At 43.0% G+C, this 24,164-nt stretch overlaps 1 protein-coding gene across 1 annotated transcript; it reads left to right on the top strand.

Annotated features, from left to right (window-relative positions):
• Positions 1 to 8,060: 8,060 nt before the first annotated feature.
• LOC120058341 (coenzyme Q-binding protein COQ10 homolog B, mitochondrial-like) lies at positions 8,061 to 22,552 on the top strand. The gene is made up of 5 exons (XM_039006936.1): positions 8,061 to 8,205; positions 19,074 to 19,229; positions 19,948 to 20,140; positions 20,432 to 20,533; positions 20,788 to 22,552. The coding sequence occupies exons 1-5, from the start codon at positions 8,108 to 8,110 to the stop codon at positions 20,953 to 20,955; spliced, it is 717 nt and encodes a 238-aa protein (XP_038862864.1). The 5' UTR covers positions 8,061 to 8,107; the 3' UTR covers positions 20,956 to 22,552.
• Positions 22,553 to 24,164: the final 1,612 nt, after the last annotated feature.

Consider the following 24,164-nt stretch of genomic DNA (forward strand, 5'->3'; position numbering starts at 1 on the left):
CCTTTGGGTGGTGGACCATTCTTGATACACACAGGAAAATGTTGACTGTGGAAAACCCAGCAGCGTTGCAGTTCTTGACACAAACTGGTGCACCTGGCACCTCTACCATACCCCGCTCAAAGGCACTTAAATCTTTTGTCTTGCCTATTCACCCTTTGAATGGCACACATACACAATCAATGTCTTGATTGTCTCAAGGCTTAAAAAGCCTTCTTTAACCTGTCTCCTCCCCTTCATCTACACTGATTGAAGTGGATTTAACAAGTGACATCAGTAAGGGATCACAGCTTTCACCTGGATTCACCTGGTCAGTCTATGTTATGGAAAGAGCAGGTGTTCATAATGTTTCGTACACTCAGTGTATATTTCCTTTATGAAAAAATATAGGAAAAAAACATGTTGATATTTTTTTTTATTTTTTTTTTAAACTTCCTTTTGGGCCCCCCATGGGCCAGGGCACCGGGGCTTCAGCCCCATTAAACCACTAGCGGTTCTGGGGGGCAGAAGGGGCCAGTGCCCCTGTGACAACAATTTTGGACCCCCTTGTGGACCCCCTTGTGACCCCCTAAATGTAGAGTATGAAATCATTTTTACATAACTCATTTTTGCTATTGTTCTTTTTTTACATCCGTTATTAGACAGAAAATGCAAATAAATTGTTGAATGATTATGAACATGGTCTTTTGCCTGCTAATGCCTGCAATGCAGTGAAGAAAACGATATGACAACAATAACGTCTAATGTAACTGGCCCCTCTAACAGTACAACTGGCCCGAGCTTGGCCCCCCCAGTTTAAATGGTCTAGAACGGCCACTGCGTTAAACCTCTGCATTAATCCGGCCCTGGATGTAGTATTTCATTATGTATTTTGTTTTCTTAGGGAAATGAGCACAATGGGTAGGATTTAAACCTTCCTTGTCTCTGATCTACACTCCAGTCCATTTGGTGTCGGTAATGCACCTTAAAGTTGGTTGCTAACTCCCATAGAAAATGCACAGAAGAAGAAAAATAAATAAATACACACGTGTAAACATTACAGTCCCTAGTTGCTTTAAAAAATATATTTTTTGCCTGTTTTGCATGTTATTTTGGCATTAATACATGTCACATATCAGTTTGCAAACAATGTAAAAAAGAGTTAATAAAGCCACATACAAATATGGTCTATTTTTTTGCTTTCTTGAGTAAGGGTGTTCCAAAATTCAGGTGTTTCAGCCTAGCTCAGTGCTTTCTGTGGTGGTGGGGCAGCCAGCGGAAAATAAGGAACGCAGGGGTTGGTAATGTTCTCTAATTGCGCAGTGATTGGCTCAGTTTTGTCACTCATGGGGACACTATGTTGCCGCAAAATCTACGGGGAGAGATCAAAAATTCAAGCCCCTTGGGTGCTGCCATAGATTTACTTTAGAAGTGCCCAACCAAGAAGGCTCAAGGTCATTGGCCACAGATAAAATGACATCAAATCACGTTATATCTACTGTAGCAAGCAGTCATCATCATGAATCAAATCAACAATCTACTGGCAAATCCTTTTCAATCCTTGTCATATGAAGAGAAATTATGAAGAGAAATTATAGATAAATCATATCGGTGCTCATCGGCCATTGGACATAAACATTACACAAGTTTTAAATCGCAAATTCAACAGTGAGTGGTTTGCAAAGCAACCACTAGCCTGCTATTCAGTGGAGTTGTTGTGTGGTCCAAATCTGGGTTTAAGGGTCTCTTTTCAAAGCTTAAAAGGATAAACATTCAACATTGGCCATGCTGTCAATCTAGTATGACTTCTGACGCCTTCAAAACAACTGGAAACTCGGAACTGGGAAATTTCAGACTTCATTGAGTTTAAGACAACTGGAAAGTCGTAAAAAATGAGCTCAGACTGGGAAAATACATTTTGAACGGTCATCCAACTGAATTCCAAGTAAGGAACTCGGGCCCCTTTCTAGAGCTCCGACCTGAAGATCACTGACGTCATGATTCAACCTTGTTTTTTTCAGAGTTCCCAGATTTCTTGAAAGCACAATAAATCCAGAGAATGCCAGACTTTGATGACAATGTTTGATGACAAAATTTGCCCACGAAGGACCGCCGCACCACCTTCCATTTCAAGTGAGCACAGCACAACAAGGTGAGTCCAAAAATGTCTTGTAGGTTGCTGCATAAATTATGTAATATGCCAGGGAGATAAGTATAGTGCAGTTAAGAAAGTAATACTAAGTGTATGTTGAGCAGTAAGCTGTTAGCTGTTGGTGGTGCACTTGTAGCCTATAGCCTGCTTTAGAGAAATGTCATCATTGAATATTGTAAGAGCTTTCATTTTCTACTTATATGCCCCCTTTATTTATCCTATGGTACTGACTTGGTGTACAGGGATAATAATGTAAGAACGGCCCATGTTCTGAATTCTGTCGCTGTACATTTCATAAGAGCTGAACAAATAGTTATAGTCCTGTCTGTCCTAGCTCGCTCATTAACGTCTTCAACAAAATTACGGATTGCCCTCATCATCACCTTATGCCATAGTTTGTACATCTCAATTGTCAGTAGAAACCACATTTGTTTAAGAAAGTCAGCCATATCAGCTTTGTTTTTTTTAAAGCATGTAAATGAGGCAGGAAATGAGGCTGAATTAACTGTTTCGCTGCCAGACAAGACTCTGCTGATAGCCAGGTGTAGCAGTAGTAAGGATTCAGTCCATAGTGCGAGTGACTTTGCTGGTATGCATCTAAAACATTTTTTTTTTTAGTTTGTCCCACCAAGATTTACATGCTAAAATCAACACTGCATTTGTTTATTGGACAAAATGCTCACTTTAAATCCATTTATGATTATCATGAATCATCAATCTTCATATTACTTTGGCTTTGGACTTCCAACATGCGGGAGCCGGGAGGAAATAGCGTACAATAGCCCGGCTCCCTAAAAGACAACATATGCTTGATCCGAAATGTGGTCTGGGGTGCCTAATGGATGGTGTGGCACAATTGCGGTGCCTCTGGAGGCATGCAGAGGCCAAATTGAGCTCCATACCGCATTCCCGTGCGCCTCTCCAATTGTTTAACAATGCGGAGGGCTCTGTATAACTCTGCATTGACATGATTGGTTGACGGTAGGTGAGGGCGGGAGGTCCTGTATAAATGCAAACTCACTTCCTTCACAAAAGCTCCACGAAGTGCAAGTAGTATGAATGCCCTGACTTCTGCAGAGGCCATATCACGTAAATGCTGCATGGCCAATGGAGAAGTCGGATTGACCATACAAGGCCTTTGCATTGGATGCACTCATAAATATGCTGCAACTCACAATATTTCAGAGATAACAAGTTATGATGGTGCTTGCATTTCATCAAGTACTCGCAGTCAAAACAATAATCATGCGCGACTCTGGTTCTTTTCCTGAGTTTGTTCTGGACTGTGTTCTCACCAACAGCAAACACACCACTACAAATTTGAATCTGACCGAGACCACCCTTTTTGAGCAAACCGCTGTGCGTTTAGTGAGCTCCTGAGTGCGGATAGAATGTTCACACTAGAATGTTCACACCAAACTGGACTAAGGGGGTAAAAGCAACAGTTTGGATAAATCGCACCAAACCATTTCATTGTGAAAGCTCCCTTATAAGTAGTTTTCACATAGCCTACAGAATGTATGTCCAAACTCTGAATCAAAAATGCTCCCCCAAAATAACATGCAGTGGGAGAACGTTTATTTTGATTGGCGATTTTCTGATTTTATCTGAGTGCCATTAGGTAGCCTAATTTCAGATGTGTCTATGTAAACAGGATTATACGGAAATTGTTCATCTTGCAAAACATGTAAACATTTTAATCGAAATATTATATTAATTTGACTACCCACAATATTCGCATTGTGTGCATGTAACCATACTCATGACGCTCTCCTCCAACATTTATCAGTTTCTGGGTCACAGAGGATAGGGGACTGTCTTTTGCCGTAATGAGAATCTCCCCACGTGTTCAGTGTTCGTGATGGCATGTGGCGGCCTAAGTTCCTTCTCTTTTCCATGTTGTGCATACACTCTAAAAAATTAGGGGTTCAACAAGGGTTCTTCTAAGATCCTCAAAGTTCTTCGAAGAACCTTAGGGTTATTGGCACTGAAAATGGCCCTTCCAAGAACCACTTAGGAGGTGGGGTTCATCAAGGAATGGTGTGGGTTCTCGCAGAAACCTAACTGCCCAACTGAAACATTTGGATTTGAATTTGAAAGGACAGCAGGTGCAGGCACTTAACTGAAAAATGGTAAGATCTCCTCAATTTATGGTAAGGTTTGTCCCTTGTATGATATAAATTAATATTGTTTGATGATGATACCATCTATCTTTTCATATTTGTGAAAATCTTTATGAAACAGAAAATGGACACAATTCAATGGATATCAATCAACAAAGAGGTAAGAATATGTAGGCTATAAGAATATGTTGAAAGCTAGCTGCATTGGGTGCAGATGACAGTGTGGTCCTATGGCAAAAACCAAAACGTGCACCCCTTGGGGTCCCGATGACCGAGTTTGGGAAACCCTGGCCAACACAAAAAGAAAAGGTTCCTGGAGTATCCTGTAGGGGTTCTTCAAATTGAAACCGTGGGGGAATCCCTATAAGTTCTTCAAATAACCCATTTTTACAGATCCTCGAAGAACCTTTTGAATAACTTTTTGGGTTACATTTTTTAACTACCCCCCATTATTATTATTATTATTATTATTAATAATAATAATACACATAACAATAACACAATATTTTAGATGTCAGTGTTTATTATGATTTTCGTGACAAAGAAAAATCTAAATATGAGGTAATCTCGCAGCAGAGCCCAAAGTCCAATGGGTATATCCTCTGGCGTGTTGATGTTCTCCATATTCATAGCCAGAATGATTTTGCAGTGCATGGTGAATGAACATGTTTCCTGTTTTATTCATCAGAGGTGTAGGGAGGGTGAAGTCTGTGAATCCAAAAAATAGTAATTATACAGAGGATTAACAAATCAAATCAAGTTTATTTTATATAGCCCTTCGTACATCAGCTAATATCTCGAAGTGCTGTACAGAAACCCAGCCTAAAACCCCAAACAGCAAGCAATGCAGGTGTAGAAGCACGGTGGCTAGGAGTATCTTAACTAGGAGTTATGGACAAAACATGCACACTACAGTATTCCTACCTTGGTTTTTGTGGTAAATGTTAATGAAAAAATTTTTGTTTTGATAATGGTTTTCATACACATACCTTGTCCATAATGTAGAGGCCTATGGGATATTCATTGAAGAGGTAAGAGAGGAGGATGGTACATGTGATCTGAAGTCATCTGCACCCACAGTCATCTGCGCCCAATACAGCTAGCCTTCAACATATTCTTATAGCCTACATACTCTTACCTCTTTGTTGATTGATATCCATTGAATTGTGTTCATTTTCTGTTTAATAAAGAATTGCACAAATATGAAAAGATAGATGGTATCATCATCAAACAATATTAATTTAGATCATACAAGGGACAAACCTTACCTTAAATTGAGGAGATCTTACCATTTTTCAGTTAAGTGCCTGCACCTGCTGTCCTTTCAAATTCAAATCCAAATGTTTCAGTTGGGCAGTTAGGTTTCTGCAAGAACCCCCACCAACTAAGGAGGTTGGTTCCTCGATAAACCCCACCGCCTAAGTGGTTCTTAGAAGAACCTTTTGGGGGCCATTTTCAGTTTCGAATATCTTTGAAGAACCCTTGTTGAACCCCTCATTTTTAGAGTGTAGGCTAACTACACAAAGCGCGCTCTGGAAGCACAGATCACCCGAATAGCGTTGTCGTATCATACAAACTGTAATGGCAGTCAAACAAGTAAAATAACCAAAGTTGCTAAACTTACTAGATAACCTCCAACGAATGACAGAATATCTCCTATTTGGCAAAGTCGAGTTGATGATTATACAGACAGCAGATCAGCTCATGAAGAACAGGGAGATGATGAGAGGGAACTGTATAAATATCAAGGCATCTTAACGGGGACCAATTCTATTTATAAAAAAAAAAATCCATATCTACTCTCATACCGTTTGATGGTCACACATTCTCTACCGAAGCTCTCATACGGGCAGCAATACAAGATAGCGCAGAGAAGCGAGGGAAATCTTATTGCGGTATTTGGACATGCACAGGTGAGAAGTGCTTTGATAATGCAACCTGTGGATTACAGAATAAAGTTAGACATTTTCATCTGAGACAAAAATCAAGATTTTGGGTTTGTGGGATTTGGAAGATGGGAAAATAGCCTAGGCTCTATATAAGGCTACTAAGTGAGTCAATAGATAAATAATACACTTGATTTAGGCTACATTATTGCATGCTAAATGTTTCTGATCAGTGATAGATGAGCAAACGAATAAAGTATCTTCCACTTGAGAGATCAATTAACCAAATATTCAGACAGAGATTCAGTGAAACAAAATCACATTAACTGATTATCAGACAAGTCTTAGGCTTTTGGTCAGGAGTGAAGAGCAAAATCCACTAGTATAACATGCTAGAAAAATTTGAATATATGAGCAAACTAGAATAAAGATGATTATTAGCACTCCCCTCAATTTAGCTAACATTTTCCCAGCCTTATTGTTATCAAATATCCATACGGAGATTCATTGAAATCAAAGATCTGACATTGTTTTTATATAGTTGAGTCTTCCATTATCCCGATCCCTCCTGTTTTAGTCTCCAGTATTTATGCTGCAATAGTTTGTGTCGAGGGGCTATGGTCAGTCTGTTATATATGGAGTATTTCTCCTGTCTTATCTGGTGTCCTGTGTGAATTTAAGTGTGCTCTCTCTAATTCTCTCTCTCTTTTTCTCTCTCTCTCTTTCTCTCAGGGGATCTGAGCCGTAGGACCATGCCTCAGGACTACCTGGCCTGATGACTCCTTGATGTCCCCAGTCCACCTGGTTGTGCTGCTGCTCCAGTTACAACTGTTCTGTCTGCGGCTATAGAACCCTGACCTGTTCACCGGACATGCTACCCTGTCCCAGACCTGCTGTTTTCAACTCTCTAGAGACAGCAGGTGCAGTAGAGATACTCTGAATGATCGGCTGTGAAAAGCCAACAGACATTTACTCCTGAAGGTGCTGACCTCTACAACCACTGTGATTATTATTATCTGACCCTGCTGGTCACCTTTGAACATTTGAACATCTTGGCCATGTTCTGTTATAATCTCCACCCGGCACAGCCAGAAGAGGACTGGCCACCCCTCATAGCCTGGTTCCTCTCTAGGTTTCTTCCTAGGTTCTGTTTTTTCTAGGGAGTTTTTCCTAGCCACTGTGCTTCTACACCTGCAATGCTTGCTGTTTGGGGTTTTAGGCTGGGTTTCTGTACAGTACTTTCTGACATCAGCTGATGTAAGAAGGGCTTTATAAATACATTTGATTGATTGATTGATCACTTAAATAACCGAACTGACCTCAAAAACACTAATCACTCAGCACTAATAACTAAACACATGCCAGGCTGGGAGTAGCACAGGGTCAAGGGCACATTAGTAGGTGGCACCTGAGATATTGATGCCAACTACCCTGGCATACTTTGGGTAGCTAAAGTTGCTGTGTCCCATTCAGTTGTAAAGTAATCATCTGCCATAGCCTGTGTCTGCATATCACTACTCAGTCATGGTATACCATTTTAAGAACCATGGGGAAAAAATGGCAGCTGGGTTGATAATATATCAGGCATATACAGTATATTGACAGGTTTGACACGCACACAAACTCGGACTACTGACAAGAGCTCTGCTTACATTGTGTCCTTTAATCAAATTTAGCTCTTAACCTTTCAGAGCCAACTATGCACTGTAGGTCGACCAAGTATATGCAACTCAATCCCACATCTCGTGACATTTCTGCGCACGCACCCCCATCATTACGCAAAAACATACGTCAACAGTTTTAGGGTGTGACGGAGACCAATGGACCAATGAAAACTCTTACTAATTAACTATTGTCCAATCATAGTGCTAGTTACAGAAGGCGCGTCCCCGAGAGAGGCTGGCAATTCTGGTGACGTAGCTTTCAACGCCTTGCAGCTGAGTAGCAGAGAAGAGATCATCGCAGTGATTATGGCGAGAGGGAGCCGGGGACTGAGGAAAGCGGTAGAATGTATAAAACAATTGCCGGTTACAGCCAGCCGAGAAACTCCTACAAGGAATGGCTTGAGGTAACTGTTGTTCAAGTTTAATGTACAATTGTAAAACATGAACGTTTAAGCTTGCATTAGCATAGCTACACTTAGCTAGTGGTTTTTCTCGATGGGTGCTAGTTACTATAACTTCTTTGATTTTTCTCAGTTGCTTTGTCAATCCGGTCAATCTGCCGGTAAAACCTTTTTCTGTCTAGTTAGCTAACTTTAGCAGACTGCTAACCTGTTGACTACCTAAGTTATCAGACTGTCGCTAAAAGTACATGTTTAGTTTGCTAACTGTTTTTGCAGCTAGGTGGGCCTGTTGGATTGCTCAACAAGCTAACGACAACTAGCTAGGCTAGCTAACTAAAATGGTAACGACTCAATCATGTCTTTTCCCCACCTGAATGTGACCGACAGTTGTTCGTTCTTGAAGGCAGTGGAGGTTTACTACAGTTTGTACAAGTTGTAATGACTGTTATGGAATGTTGGCTTTTGAAAGGGTAGTTGGCTACTGTAGTGTGTTACTACCTCAGTTGTATCAGTCAATGGCTGTCTGGCTGAAATAGTTAACATGCCAAAGACATCTGTCAAGGCATTCATCCAGTTAGCAAACTGTAACTAAGTGACTGACGTTATTAGTGAAGTCTGGATAGCTTTTTCCATGTCTCCAACTACCTGTGTTACGCAATCAGTCTTTGCACATTTATCTGGGTCTTAAAGGGCCACAGGGTTTCTTTGTTTGCCTGGCTCTCACTAGCTGGCCAAACTCAGATCTATGGTGAAGGACGTTTCTGATGAACTCCATCAACTGAGTTGTGGAATTCAGCTCAAACTACATCGATTCGTCCAAGGTCAATACTTGAAAATTATTAAACTTCTCGTACCTATGTTTGTCCTCTGTAGTTTGCCAAATCTGTATTTAAACAAACCCCCCAAAAAGTATGTGTATCAAATACACCCCCCCCCCCCCCCAAATGTTTTGGGTGTAGTTACCCTATAATTCAATTGGATGCCTAGCAAGATGCTTGTTTGGCTTGCTCTGTTTTTGTATCATAGGGCAGGTTTCAATGTACAGTGTAGGCTACATGTGATAGCAGAGTTTTTAAAACATGCCCCGTGATTGATACAAATCATGATATCATTCTGCCAGGTAGGCCTACTTTGCAGTCAAGCTTTAATTGGGAAGGTTTTTTGGGGGAAAGTTTTTAGAAGTTCTTTAGATTGGTGCATGATGACCAAGGGTGAAAGTCAGTGGTGTGTTGTCATGGATGCCAAGGGAAGCTGAGAAATTTACCAAGGAAAAAATGCTATATGTATATTTTTTTGTTTCTGTTTCATATGTTCAGCAACTTGAGGGAAATGTATCTCACTTGAGAAAGCATCTGCACAAATGAAACAGCGCCCCTCTGTGTCTCAGTATGGGTAGAGTATCTATCTGATGCTGTCTGGTCAAAAAGAGTGACATTGTTGATGCCCGTAGCATTGAATGCAAAGGAAGCCAGCGAGCATCTGGCCTCCGTTGATAAACATGAAAAAGAGATCTGCACACTGCTCTTGCTAGTATCACTGTTCTTTAAGCTTTATGTATCAGCTTCCAGGCCTAAAGGCCTCGAGGCCGACATGTAAGGCTTTATAAAGAACAGTAATTTATTTTTTTATTTTTTTATTTAACCTTTATTTAACCAGGTAGGCTAGTTGAGAACAAGTTCTCATTTGCAACTGCGACCTGGCCAAGATAAAGCATAGCAGTGTGAACAGACAACAACACAGAGTTACACATGGAGTAAACAATAAACAAGTCAATAACATAGTAGGGGGAAAAAAGAAAAAAAAGAGAATCTATATACAATGTGTGCAAAAGGCATGAGGAGGTAGGCAATAAATAGGCCATAGGAGCGAATAATTACAATTTAGCAGAATAACACTGGGGTGATAAATCATCAGATGATCATGTGCAAGTAGAGATACTGGTGTGCAAAAGAGCAGAAAAGTAAATAAATAAAAACAGTATGGGGATGAGGTAGGTAAATTGGGTGGGCTATATACCGATGGACTATGTACAGCTGCAGCGATCGGTTATCTGCTCAGATAGCAGATGTTTAAAGTTGTTGAGGGAGATAAAAGTCTCCAACTTCAGAGATTTTTGCAATTCGTTCCAGTCGCAGGCAGCAGAGAACTGGAAGGAAAGGCGGCCAAATTAGGTTTTGGCTTTAGGGATGATCAGTGAGATACACCTGCTGGAGCGCGTGCTACGGGTGGGTGTTGCCATCGTGACCAGTGAACTGAGATAAGGCGGCGCTTTACCTAGCATAGCCTTGTAGATGACCTGGAGCCAGTGGGTCTGACGACGAACATGTAGCGAGGGCCAGCCGGCTAGAGCATACAGGTCGCAGTGGTGGGTGGTATAAGGTGCTTTAGTAACAAAACGGATGGCACTATGATAAACTGCATCCAGTTTGCTGAGTAGAGTATTGGAAGCTATTTTGTAGATGACATCGTCGAAGTCGAGGATCGGTAGGATAGTCAGTTTTACTAGGGTAAGTTTGGCGGCGTGAGTGAAGGAGGCTTTGTTGCGAAATAGAAAGCCGACTCTAGATTTGATTTTGGATTGGAGATGTTTGATATGAGTCTGGAAGGAGAGTTTGCAGTCTAGCCAGACACCTAGGTACTTATAGATGTCCACATATTCTAGGTCGGAACCATCCAGGGTGGTGATGCTAGTCGGGCGTGCGGGTGCAGGCAGCGACCGGTTGAAAAGCATGCATTTGGTTTTACTAGCGTTTAAGAGCAGTTGGAGGCCACAGAAGGAGTGTTGTATGGCATTGAAGCTCGTTTGAAGGTTAGATAGCACAGTGTCCAAGGAAGGGCCAGAAGTATACAGAATGGTGTCGTCTGCGTAGAGGTGGATCAGGGAATCGCCCGCAGCAAGAGCAACATCATTGATATATACAGAGAAAAGAGTCGGCCCGAGAATTGAACCCTGTGGTACCCCCATAGAGACTGCCAGAGGACCGGACAACATGCCCTCCGATTTGACACACTGAACTCTGTCAGAGAAGTAGTTGGTGAACCAGGCAAGGCAGTCATTAGAAAAACCGAGGCTACTGAGTCTGCCGATAAGAATATGGTGATTGACAGAGTCGAAAGCCTTGGCCAGGTCGATGAAGACACCTGCACAGTATTGTCTTTTATCGATGGCGGTTAATGATATCGTTTAGTACCTTGAGCGTGGCTGAGGTGCACCCGTGACCGGCTCGGAAACCGGATTGCACAGCGGAGAAGGTACGGTGGGATTCGAGATGGTCCGTGATCTGTTTGTTGACTTGGCTTTCGAAGACCTTAGATAGGCAGGGCAGGATGGATATAGGTCTGTAACAGTTTGGGTCCAGGGTGTCTCCCCCTTTGAAGAGGGGGATGACCGCAGCAGCTTTCCAATCCTTGGGGATCTCAGATGATACGAAGGAGAGGTTGAACAGGCTGGTAATAGTGGGTGTGACAATGGTGGCGGACAGTTTCAGAAATAGAGGGTCCAGATTGTCAAGCCCAGCTGATTTGTATGGGTCCAGGTTTTGCAGCTCTTTCAGAACATCTGCTATCTGGATTTGGGTAAAGGAGAAGCTGGGGAGGCTTGGGCGAGTAGCAGCGGGGGGGGGGGGGGGGGGGGGCGGAGCTGTTGGCCAAGGTTGGAGTAGCCAGGAGGAAGGCATGGCCAGCAGTTGAGAAATGCTTGTTGAAGTCTTCGATTATCACGGATTTATCGGTGGTGACCGTGTTACCTAGCCTCAGTGCAGTGGGCAGCTGGGAGGAGGTGCTCTTGTTCTCCATGGACTTTAGTGTCCCAGAACTTTTTGGAGTTAGAGCTACAGGATGCAAATTTCTGCTTGAAAAAGCTGGACTTTGCTTTCCTGACTGACTGCGTGTATTGGTTCCTGACTTCCCTGAACAGTTGCATATCGCGGGGACTATTCGATGCTATTGCAGTTCGCCACAGGATGTTTTTGTGCTGGTCGAGGGCAGTCAGGTCTGGAGTGAACCAAGGGCTATATCTGTTCTTAGTTCTGCATTTTTTGAACGGAGCATGCTTGTCTAAGATGGTGAGGAAGTTACTTTTAAAGAATGACCAGGCATCCTCAACTGACGGGATGAGGTCAATATCCTTCCAGGATACCCGGGCCAGGTCGATTAGAAAGGCCTGCTCGCAGAAGTGTTTTAGGGAGCGTTTGACAGTGATGAGGGGTGGTCGTTTGACCGCGGACCCGTAGCGGATACAGGCAATGAGGCAGTGATCGCTGAGATCCTGATTGAAGACAGCAGAGGTGTATTTGGAGGGCAAGTTGGTCAGGATAATGTCTATTAGGGTGCCCATGTTTACGGATTTAGGGTTGTACCTGGTGGGTTCCTTGATGGTTTGTGTGAGATTGAGGGCATCTAGCTTAGATTGTAGAATGGCTGGGGTGTTAAGCATATCCCAGTTTAGGTCACCTAACAGAACAAACTCTGAAGATAGATGGGGGGCGATCAATTCACAGATGGTGTCCAGGGCACAGCTGGGAGCTGAGGGGGGTCGGTAGCAGGCGGCAACAGTGAGAGACTTATTTCTGGAGAGATTAATTTTTTTAATTAGAAGTTCGAACATACTAGCGAGCGCTGCATGCAGTTCTCTTATCTCATGTTATTCAATTGTTACCATAGCTCAAATGTGTGAGTGCCTTTTTGAAGTTTGCCTCCAGTGATAAATTAAAGGATAGCCAATCAGCACTGAGCTAAACTGAATGAGCTCAGCTGTGAGTGGTCCTGGCGCACCAAAAGTGTCAACGGAAGCCAGTTTGGATTTGGCTTCAGACCAATCACATCAGAAGCAAAACGTCATTGACAAAAGTTGAATTGTTTCATGTTGTAGCTAAAATCGCCCCTTTCCTAAATTAGCCATGGATGGGGATTTGGACTTATTGTTTTACTTAATTCTCTGGCCAATGATTAATAGTGAGTATAATCCAACCATAAATTCATACATTGTGCACCTGACCTGAGAGGATGGAAGTTCAACATGTAGCTAGATGTAGTATGCTAATGTTAACTAGCTGGGTTGGCGCATGTTGCCCATGAAAGGAAGTTAGGCTAGCGAGCAAGCATTTTAGCCAGGTAGCCAAGAACAACAAACTAGAAGTGTTTACTGTATGAACGTCAGACTGTTTAGGCAACGTGAAAGAGGATGGCATCAGCATTTCTCGACAAGTAGGGTGGGTCAATGTGTTTCTTCTACATTCGCGCGCACACAATCACTACCATGGACAGGAACATAATATTTGGCTTGCATTGATTGGACTAAATCGTTTTTGCTATCTTTTAGTTGTCACTGTATTAGACTAAGCATAGGTGATTTAGATGTTTAAATGGTGCGGGAATAGTGGAGGCAGCTCCTGTTTTCTTTGCTACTTGCGGTAACTCTGGTTCTAAATCTAAATCAATAGTTTAGTAGTCCGAAATGTCGGAAACATTACCTTGCTTGACAATGCTGTAGATCATGTGACTGTTTGTTACATCACTGGACAGATGTTGCTCTTATTTTACCACATTTGTTTCATAAAAAAAAAATGTCTTGGCCTATAGATCTCTATTTATCACGGTGCATTCGGAAAGTATTCAGACCCCTTGACTTTTCCCACATTTACAGCTTTATTCTAAAATGTAAAAAAAAGAAGTTTACTCATCAATCTACACACACTACCCCATAATGACAAAGCCAATCCACTTATTCTACCTCATTTGCACATGCTGTATATAGATTCTTCTACTGTATTATTGATTGTATGTTTATTTATTCCATGTGTAACTCTGTTATTGTATGTGTCGAACTGCTTTGCTTTATCTTCGCCAGGTCGCAGTTGCAATTGAGAACTTGTTCTCAACTAGCCTACCTGGTTAAATAAAGGTGAAATAAAATAAAGCAAAAAAGGTTTTTATACATTTTTGCAACTTAACAAAAACGATCACATTTACGTAAGTATTCAGACCCTTTACTCAGTTCTTCGTTGAAGCACCTTTGGCAGCGATTACAGCCTCAAATCTTCTTGGGTATGACGCTACAAGCTTGGCACACCTGTATTTGGGGAGTTTCTCCCATTCCTCTGCAGATCCTCTCAAGCTCTGTCAGGTTGGATGGAGAGTGTTGCTGCACAGCTATTTTCAGGTCTCTCCAGAGATGTTCGATAGGGTTCAAGTCCGGGCTCTGGCTGGGCCACTCAAGGACATTGAGACTTGTCCCGAAGCCACTCCTGCGTTGTCTTGGCTGTGTGCTTAGCGTTGTTGTCCTGTTGGAAGGTGAACCTTCGCCCCAGTCTGTGGTCCTGAGTGCACTGGAGCAGGTTTTCATCAAGGATCTCTCTGTACTTTGCTCCATTCATCTTTCCCTCGATCCTGACTAGTCTCCCAGTCCTTGCCGCTGGAAAAACATCCCCCACCGCATGATGCTGCTACCACCATGCTTCAGCGTAGGGATGGTGCCAGGTTTCCTCCAGATATGGCGCATGGCATTCAGGCCAAGTAATTCAATCTTGGTTTCATCAGACCAGAGAATCGTGTTTCTCATGGTTAGAGTCCTTTAGGTGCCTTTCCGGAAACTCCAAGCGGGCTGTCATGTCCTTTTACTGAGGCGTGGCTTCCATCTGGCCACTCTACCATAAAGGCCTGATTGGTGGAGTGCTGCAAAGATGGTTGTCCTTCTGGAAGGTTCTCCCATCTCCACAGAGGAACTCTGGAGCGCTGTCAGTGACCATCAGGTTCTTGGTCACTTCTCTGACCAAGGCCCTTCTCCCCCGATTTGTTCCATTTGGCTTAGCGGCCAGCTCTAGGAAGTGTCTTGGTGGTTCTAAACTTCTTCCATTTAAGAATGATGTAGGCCACTATGTTCTTGGGGACCTTCAATTCTGCAGACTTTTTTTGTACCCTTCCCCAGATCTGTGCCTCGACACAATCCTGTCTCGTAGCTCTACGGACAATTCCTTCGACCTCATGGCTTGGTTTTTGCTCTGACATGCACTGTCAACTGTGGGACCTTTATATAGACAGGTGGGTCCCATTCCAAATCATGTCCAATCAATTTCATTTACCACAGGTGGACTCCAATCAAGTTGTAGAAACATGTCAAGGATGATCAATGGAAACAGGATGCACCTGAGCTCAATTTCGAGTCTGATAGCAAAGGGTCTGAATACGTATGTAAATAAGGTATTTCTTACAAATATATATATATATAATACATTTGCAAAAATTTCTAAATCTGTTTTTGCTTTGTCATGGGATATTGTGTGTAGATTGAGGAAACATTTTAATTGAACCACTTTTAGAATAAGGCTGTAACGTAACAATTTGGAAGAAGTGAAGGGGTCTGAATACTTTCCGAATGCGCTGTAGCTAACTATATGGTGGTATTCAATCTGAGGTTTGTCAATAAATGCAAACGGATACTTAGCTAGGTAGCTAACTAGCCAACATTATTTAGGTAACGTTAGCTTGCTTGTACAAAGTCCAGCAGCTAGTCTCTGTAGCTAGTTAACACCAGTCTGCTGAAAGCCTAGCTAGCAAACAGACCACGGTAGCTTGGCCAAAAAATGATTTGATTAGCGAGGTAGCTTGCTAGCTAACAAAACGTTATACCAGTTAGATCAGAGCTAACCTTGGTTAGATAGCAAACCAACAAGCAAGGAAAGCTAGCTAGCTGTATTTTGCCAAGTAAGGTTTTTCACAAGGCTGAAGTCATGTGTAAACTGCTGATCTAGATACTTGTGTGTAATCTGAGCACGAACAAATATGTACAAATAAACTAGTGAATGTCCTTGGCTGCTATGATAGCTAGCTAAAAGTTAATTGGCTAAGTAACCTTAGCTAACATTACAATCTTATGTTGGCTAACGTGTATTGCCAGTTCATGCACCACAATAGCTCATACTTTCTTTCCCAAAGTTTGATGGTTATAAACTTTAACTGCCACGCTACTCACATTAATTTGCATTGCACAGACCAAGCTACAATAAAATGAGGTAGCCAGATTTGAGAGAGGACGAAACTGCACTTAGTTATGCTACTTTTCCTTGAACAACCAAGACCACACAAACCATATGTGTGCAAATGCACATGTATACAGAACCTCAGTTGTGCATGCTGGCTAGCATCAACTTACCAGACTCGACTGACAGCATTGCTGTTTCAAATGAATGAATTTCAGCTCTGCCATAAGCTGTCTTGTCATTCTTATCCAAATTTGTTCTGACTGATTAAGTGTGTCAAGTTACTTTTGTGTCTCCACGGAAAATCTGAAGTCGCCCTGCACAAGTAAAAAGTAGTTGGGGCTGCACGAGGGTGAAGCATCAATCACTGCATGCGCAACATGCTGTATCGCAGCCTGGTCTCATAGGTCTAGTCGAACATAGTCAATTTACATCTGTGATATTAAAATGTGTTTGGTATGATTACATAAGACCGATGGTTACTTAAGGCAAAAAAAGAGGGTGGTTGTTTGGGGTGGAAGGATGGGTGTATAACACATGTTCAGCAATCTGAAGGTTGAGTGTTCTAATCTCATCATGGACTACTTTCACATGTTTAGGAAATTACGAACTTTGCAACTACGTGCTACTTTGCAACACTTAGCATGTTAGCTAACCCGAACCCTAACCTCTACCCTTTAGTATAACTCTTAACACTAACCTTAACTGTAACCCCTAGCCAAGTTAACTTTAGCAAAATAAATAAATTTGAACATATCAACTAACATATCATACATATTGGAAATGTATTATTATGCATAATTATTGAAGAACCCTGGTAATGACAGTATCAATCTTCTTTTGATTCCTCTTGATAAGGTTACTCTGTTAGAAGCATTCGAATTAGCAATCCATGCATTACTTTGGATGCATGTGCCCATAAATTATTTTCACACCGTAACATAGAGAGATACGAAATGTTACAGTGCCCTTCCAAGCTCTCCATACAAAGTGTCCAATATCCAGGCATTTTACAGGATCAAGTTCAATATGTATTTCATTTTCTTAGTATGCGATATAATGCCAAACAGCAATGTCAGAAATGTAGTTTTGTCACAATTACATTTTTTGTACTTTAATACCCCTTTTTCTCCCCAATTTCGTGATATCCAATTGGTAGTTAGTCTTTTCCCATTGCTGCAACTCCCTTCGGGCTCGGGAGAGGCGAGGTCGAGAGCCATGCGTCCTCCGAAACAACCCCGCCAAGCTGCACTGCTTCTTGACACACTGTTCGCTTAACCCGGAAGCCAGCCACACCAATGTGTCAGAGGAAACACCGTACAACTGGTAACCAAAGTCCGCATGCATGCGCCGGCCCGCCACAAGGAGTCACTAGAGCGTGATGGGAGAAGGACGTCCCGGACGACGCTGGGCCAATTGTGCACTGCCTCATGGGTCTCCCGGTCGTGACCGGCTGCGACACAGCCTGGGATCAAACATGGGATCAAACACGGGTCTGTAGTGACGTCTCTAGCAGTGCCTTAGACCGCTGTGCCAGTCTGGAGGCCTGTCACACACAATTTTTGCCTTTTTGCCAAATCTATAAAGACTTCAATCATGAGAAAGGGTTTAAACAACATTAGGTTTTGATTCAACTCGTGAATTATATATTGAATGTATCAATGTTCCCCAGTTATGTCTTAATGTATTAATGTGGGGAAAAAGGCTAATTATGAATGACTTTGTAACAGCTCCAAACAGAAAATGCTCACTGGTACCCTAGTTTATAGAAAGATCCATGTGTATTGGTGTCTCTGCATATTGCCTTTTTTGTTGGAATTAAACCACTGTTTGAATAGTCCTAATTGTGCGTTGATAGGTTCGCTGTTGCACACCAGCTCTGACAGAGATTCCCTCGGGCAATGATGTTTCAACCACATTAGTATGGAGTGAGCAAGCAGGCTATGTGTGTCATTGGGGCAGTTGCAGGTGTACTCACCAACCATAATTCGTTATTCTCACTCACTGCTCACTGACCCAGAACTGAATGTGACAGACCTGGAGGACCCGGTCTGTTTTTCTGTTTCAAGCCTCTGTAGCCTTTCATTAGGCTAGTCACATAGCATGCTTTCTAATGTCAGCAATGTTGTATTGGAAAAGTCCAAGGGCAAAGGATAGGTACTTGATGTTGTAATGAACAGAGTTTTCTAATTAAACAATGTGATGAAGCGCAAGACATGCTGCCAATTTCCCTTGTCATAGCTACCCCATTGGAATGCCAGTTGTTGGAACTGCATGTGTAGGCTGCAGCTTCCCAGGCCAGAAGATTGTGTTCTAGTTTAACAGTGCAGAATTCCTCATGTATTGCCATGCAATGTAGTGGTTGACTTTGCATTAGTGTGTACTCATATATATATATATATATATATATATATATATGATTACTGTTCCATGTCGGTTGATCTGAAACACTGGAAGGTAGTTTGTTTTTGGAGAAGCGTAGAGCTCGCTCTGATATTTACTGTTTGGTGTATACGTCAGCAGTGTCAACATGAGCTCTCAGACCTTTTGAGGTTCTGATGAACCATTGGCCACTTACATTATCAGCCACTTGCGTCGTACATTGATCTTGGCATTGATTCAGCTTTGATCTAACTTTTGAAAGAGCACCCTGCAGGCTGCGACACCCAGCAGCAGTAAAGGGAGCAGCGCAGCGTAAAGTAGGGAATCCTGTACATGCGCAGAAGGTTCGGTCGTTCAGCTTTTGGGAAGGTCGTCCAGAGAATTTGGCCACTCTCTAACTGGCACATTTCAATGTACAAATTAATGTGACACAGATGTGACGATTTGTGTGTGTGGCGAATAATAGGCCCTTGTGCTTTGGTCACACACTTCTCGCTCCTTGTTTTGGAACAGATATCTCTCCTCATGTGGGATCCTAATGACGAGGATGCCGCCCCTTCTGGGGACCATGCCCAGGCCCAGAGTCATCGTGGCCCCCACCCGCTCCTTCTTCAACCTGGCTGACACCTTCAACAAGAGGAAGGAGTACTCTGAGAGACGCATCATGGGGTCAGTCACCGTGCCTCATTTGAAATCCGACCGGCCTGGGTTCAAATACTATTTTGAAGTCTTTAAAATCATTTGAACATCTGCTCTAGCCTGACTGGAGTGCCAGGTGCTCATGGTTTGCACTTTTCTATTTGTTCCATTGCAACAGGCAAGTTTAATGAAGCACAAAGTATTTTAAATGATTTCAAATAGTATTTGAATCCTCCTAGAAATATATAAATACTCTGGTTTCTCTATGTACGTCTGACCTGCTCCAGCCAATGACGCTGTTGTGTATCCAGTGAAGGTCATAATCACTAGGAAATTGTAACTTATTAATAGCGACACTGTGTCCCGGATTTGTTGCCAGGCTGTTATGTAATGCAGGGACAGCAGTGGTTGCAATGGTCTGACTCGCTGAGTTAGTCACCGGGCCAGTTAAGAAATGGGGACAGAGACTGTTGGGTTATATGGGACTCTTTCACCCTCGTCAACCTCGCCTTCTCCTTAACAATCTGTCTGTTGACTGGTCACAGCTTGAGGAATAATCAGCAGGTGACTTGTGTGTTAATAAGTATTTCCAGTCACTAACTGAGACGGGTATTCAAATTCCAGTTTTAATCAGAGGTGAATCTCAAACGTCCTTGAGGAGGAACCTCCGCTCTTCTCCTCTGTGCCTCGAGAAGGAGATATGGAGGAAATACTTATGAGATGTTGACCCTGGCCGCCTCTCTCTCAGGTACTCTATGTTGGAGATGTATGAAGTGGTAGCTGGGGTGGAGAACTACCTTCACTTCGTTCCCTGGTGTAAGAAGTCTGACGTGGTGTTCCGGCGTTCGGGGTTCTGCAAGGCCAAGCTGACCGTTGGCTTTCCCCCCGTAGTGGAGAACTACACCTCGCTGGTCACCACAGTGCGCCCCCACCTGGTCAAGGTAAGGCACTGTAGTAGCCGCTGCTATCTCACACCACTAGTGTATCTGCATTGAAGGTACCATAAGATGAGCAGCTGTGATATAGATGGATACTGGTTGTGCTGCAGCTTGTCTTTGTTGTTGTGTATGTCACAACGTCTGGAGAAGTGTTTCAACATCTCCGGAACAATATAAATATTATTTAGCAGTCCTATGAGATTCTTGGTACGCCTGTAATAAAGACGACCTGGAACGCAGCCACTGTGGTTATATCATCAGCGTCACAGTCTGACTGGCTGTTTTGACCCCCAGGCTGCCTGTTCAGACGGTAAGCTCTTCAACCACCTGGAGACTGTGTGGCGCTTCAGCCCTGGCCTCCCTGGCTACCCTCGCACCTGCACCGTCGACTTCTCTGTAAGTACCGCAACACACTGTCAGTGTGTCCGTGTATGCTTCTGTCTGCGAATGAGGTAGCTAGCTTGCCATGTATCTCTCTAAGACAGACAGAAAATGTGCCAGTTTGTCTATGTGATGAGCTACCTATGCAAGAAAGGCATTTCACTGTACTTGTGCACGTGACATGAATAACTTTAAACTATATCTCTGGCACATTTTCAGTATTATCTCATCACTTTTTCACCTGAACTCTCTCTCTCTCCTCTCTCCAGATCTCCTTTGAGTTCCGCTCTCTTCTGCACTCCCAGCTGGCCACGGTGTTCTTTGACGAGGTGGTGAAGCAGAACGTGTCTGCGTTTGAGAGGCGGGCCGGGAAACTGTACGGAGCGCAGACCATGATCCCCCAAGAGCTCATGTTTCACGAGGTCCACCACACGTAGCGTGCCCCAACGGGGCTTCTCTTTACACACACATACACACGCGCACAGCCATGGCATGAAGAGAGGGAGGGGGATGAGAGAAGAAGTTATGTGCCTGAACACTGCAGTGCCTTATCATAACCAATGATTTTATTTCCAACGGCCTGCAGCTGGATTCTGTCTTGAACATTATCCCCTCCCTACCCCAAATAATCCCCCTCTGTCCCCTACCCCCCTCTCAAACATACATCACTCCTCCTCCACCATTGTCCCCTCCTGGCACCCCTTCTCCCCAAAGAAACCATCAGCACCTCTGGCCAAGAGTAGGCACACCCCAGAGCTTTGTGCTGTCCCCATAGGGTGGGCCTAGGTCAGGACAGGGCTCATAATGCCCCTCTTACGATAACACTTCTGCTAAGGCTCAAATAAAAATCAGTTGATAGTACCTTACACACAGCATTTTACTATGGTAGGGAGCTCATGGGAAAGGGTGTGGGGTTCTCATGTCCTGATCAGGCCAAGAGGTTGTGAAGGCCCATCCAAGCCATCTGGATTAGGTTTGTTACAATAACATATCACACAACATACAGTAACCTAATGCTAGGTCATCATGTGGATAAGATGGTGTATCAAACGATCAGGGTGTACGTTTAGAATTTTTGAAAATGGGAAAGCTGGTTTGTCACTGTCCTTGTGAATGAAGGGTGGGGACAGTGAGCATTTGTTGTTTCCTAAAAGAATGTAACACTGCAGAGCAGGGGTGTATTCATTATGCCGATTCTGTTGCGAAATGTTTTGTGAACTGAACAAAACTGGGAAGGACCAACCTGAATTTGTTCAACCACTTCAAAACCATTCTGTTTTGCAACTGTTTGGGCTAATGATTACACCCCAGATGTATACACACTGCCATGCCTACCTACATACACTTGTTCCAAGAGGTGCTGTGTTACAACAATATCGCTGGGGGCATTTCTGCGGCCCGCCTATATTGCACCTTGCTCTCTAACCCCCATGGGAGCAATGTTTTATAGCAGATTTTAGTTTTTAAAGTCTGCAATATCGAAATGCATTTGATTTTAAATGCAGCACATATTTCGCCAGCAATATTTAAAAATGGGACCAGATGGGTTAGGCTGGGGACGGGGTCATCCTCTGTGTCCTAGTTGGCACCCTATTCCCTACGTTGTGCACTACTTTTGAACAGAACCCTGTGGGTCCTGGTCAAAAATAGTGCACTATATAATATTATATATATGGGGAATAGGGTGCAGTTTTGGATGCATGCAATCACAGTGAGGCATCTTAACACCCTAGAACTTTTTTCACCCAGTGTCCTTTTGACCTGGTCCTATTGGCATCTTTTATTGTATATCATTATGCATTGTACTCGTATAAAGATATTTATTAAGATTCATGTGAGAACACATGTACATATTGTTTTAAGACCACAGATGAGAAGAGTGCACATTGAACTTGTTGGCATAACAGAACTGATTTGTTTTGGGAATTGGATTTTATAGTGCAAATGGAGGTGTTTCAATGTGTCAAATGGGTGAAGATGTATCGACTGCATGGTTTATTAACTATTTTTATATTTAAAAAAATATATATTCTAGCCAAGTCTGGGTGTTTTTTGTGTGTTTTGGAGTTAATGGTCTCGCTCCACAGGATTAAATCGGATGCATTGTGGGTCAATTGTGATTGACGGCTGATTTACAAATACTGTGAAGTTATTAACAAAATACCAGTTACTGGACTAAAGCCAAATGGCCCTTGTCTTGAGCTAAGCTACTATTACAATCCTAGTACAGGTGTCAATTAGCCTTGCGGTTACAGCGTTGGGCCAGTGAACGAAAGGTTGCCGGTTCTAGCTGACTAAATCGGTCTGCCCTAGAGGGGGCCAGAGGGCTGACCCTCTAAAATGCTCTATCTGGTGTGACTTAAAAAAAAATGATACACAGAACAATTAATTATACCAACAAGGAGACAGATATTTAACCAAATGTATAAATGCGAAGCATTGGCGTTTCCACTCACTACTAAATATGGGGGTGAGAGGAAGCCCAGTGGCCGGCAGTGGGAGAAAAATAGCGCGAGATGGATTTTGGATGACGTTCTAATTTTCTCATGGATGAAACATTTGATCTCGGTACAGTTTTCTTTTTCCAAAACTACAATCTGTTACGAACAGGGTGGACTGTGTTTTGAGGACTTTGATAAAGGGTAAAGTTAAATATATATATATAAAAAAATGCGTTTAGGATTGCATGGGCGAATGGAGTTATTGTGCACTTCAGAGTAGGCGGTCCCTAACGGAAATATGCAAATACATGCTTGAACGCACCAATAGGCTGTCGCTAGCTCATGCTTAGCTCTGCCCACCTTGCTTGTCCTGCCCACTAGGATTCGTTTGCTCCCACTGAAAACAATAGGCTGTGGTATACCTTTGGTTACTTCTAAAAAAAATCTTTGCTACATACACTACATGGAGTTAGTCCCCCCTTTGCTGCTAGAACAGCCTCCACTCTTCTGGGAAGGCTTTCCACTAGATGTTAGAAAATTGCTGTGCGGGCTTCCATTCAGACACGAGCATTAGTGAGGTTGGGCGATTAGGCCTGGCTTGTAGTTGGCATTCCAATTAATCCCAAAAGTGTTAGATACGGTTGAGGTCAGGGCTCTGTGCAGGCCAGTCAAATTCTTCCACACCGATCTCAACAAACCTTTTCTGTACGGGGGATTATCATGCTGAAACAGGAAAGGGCCTTCCCTAAACTGTTGCCACAAAGTTGGAAGCACAGAATTATCTAGAATGTCATTGTATGCTGTAGTGTTAAGATTTCCCTTCACTGGAATGAAGGGGCCTAGCCCAAACCATAACAATTATTCCTCCACCAAACTTTAGTTGGCACTATGCATTCGGGCAGGTAGCTTTCTGCCATGGAAACTCATTAAGAAGCTCCAGCCGAACAGTTACTGTGCTGGTGTTGCTTCCAGAGGCAGTTTGGACCTGAGTGATTGTTGAGGATAGACTATTTTTACTTGCTACAGCGGTCCCGTTCTGTGAGCTTGTGTGGCTCAGTCATTGTTGCTCCTAGACGTTTCCACTTTACAATATCACTTGCAGTAGACCAGGGTACGCTAGCAGGGCTTTGACAAACTGGGTGGCATCCTATCCTATGATGGTGCCATGTCACTGAGCTCTTCAGTATGGGCCATTCTACTGCCGG

The sequence above is a fragment of the Salvelinus namaycush genome, chromosome 13, assembly GCF_016432855.1.
Source record: "Salvelinus namaycush isolate Seneca chromosome 13, SaNama_1.0, whole genome shotgun sequence".
Classification (NCBI taxonomy): domain Eukaryota; kingdom Metazoa; phylum Chordata; class Actinopteri; order Salmoniformes; family Salmonidae; genus Salvelinus; species Salvelinus namaycush.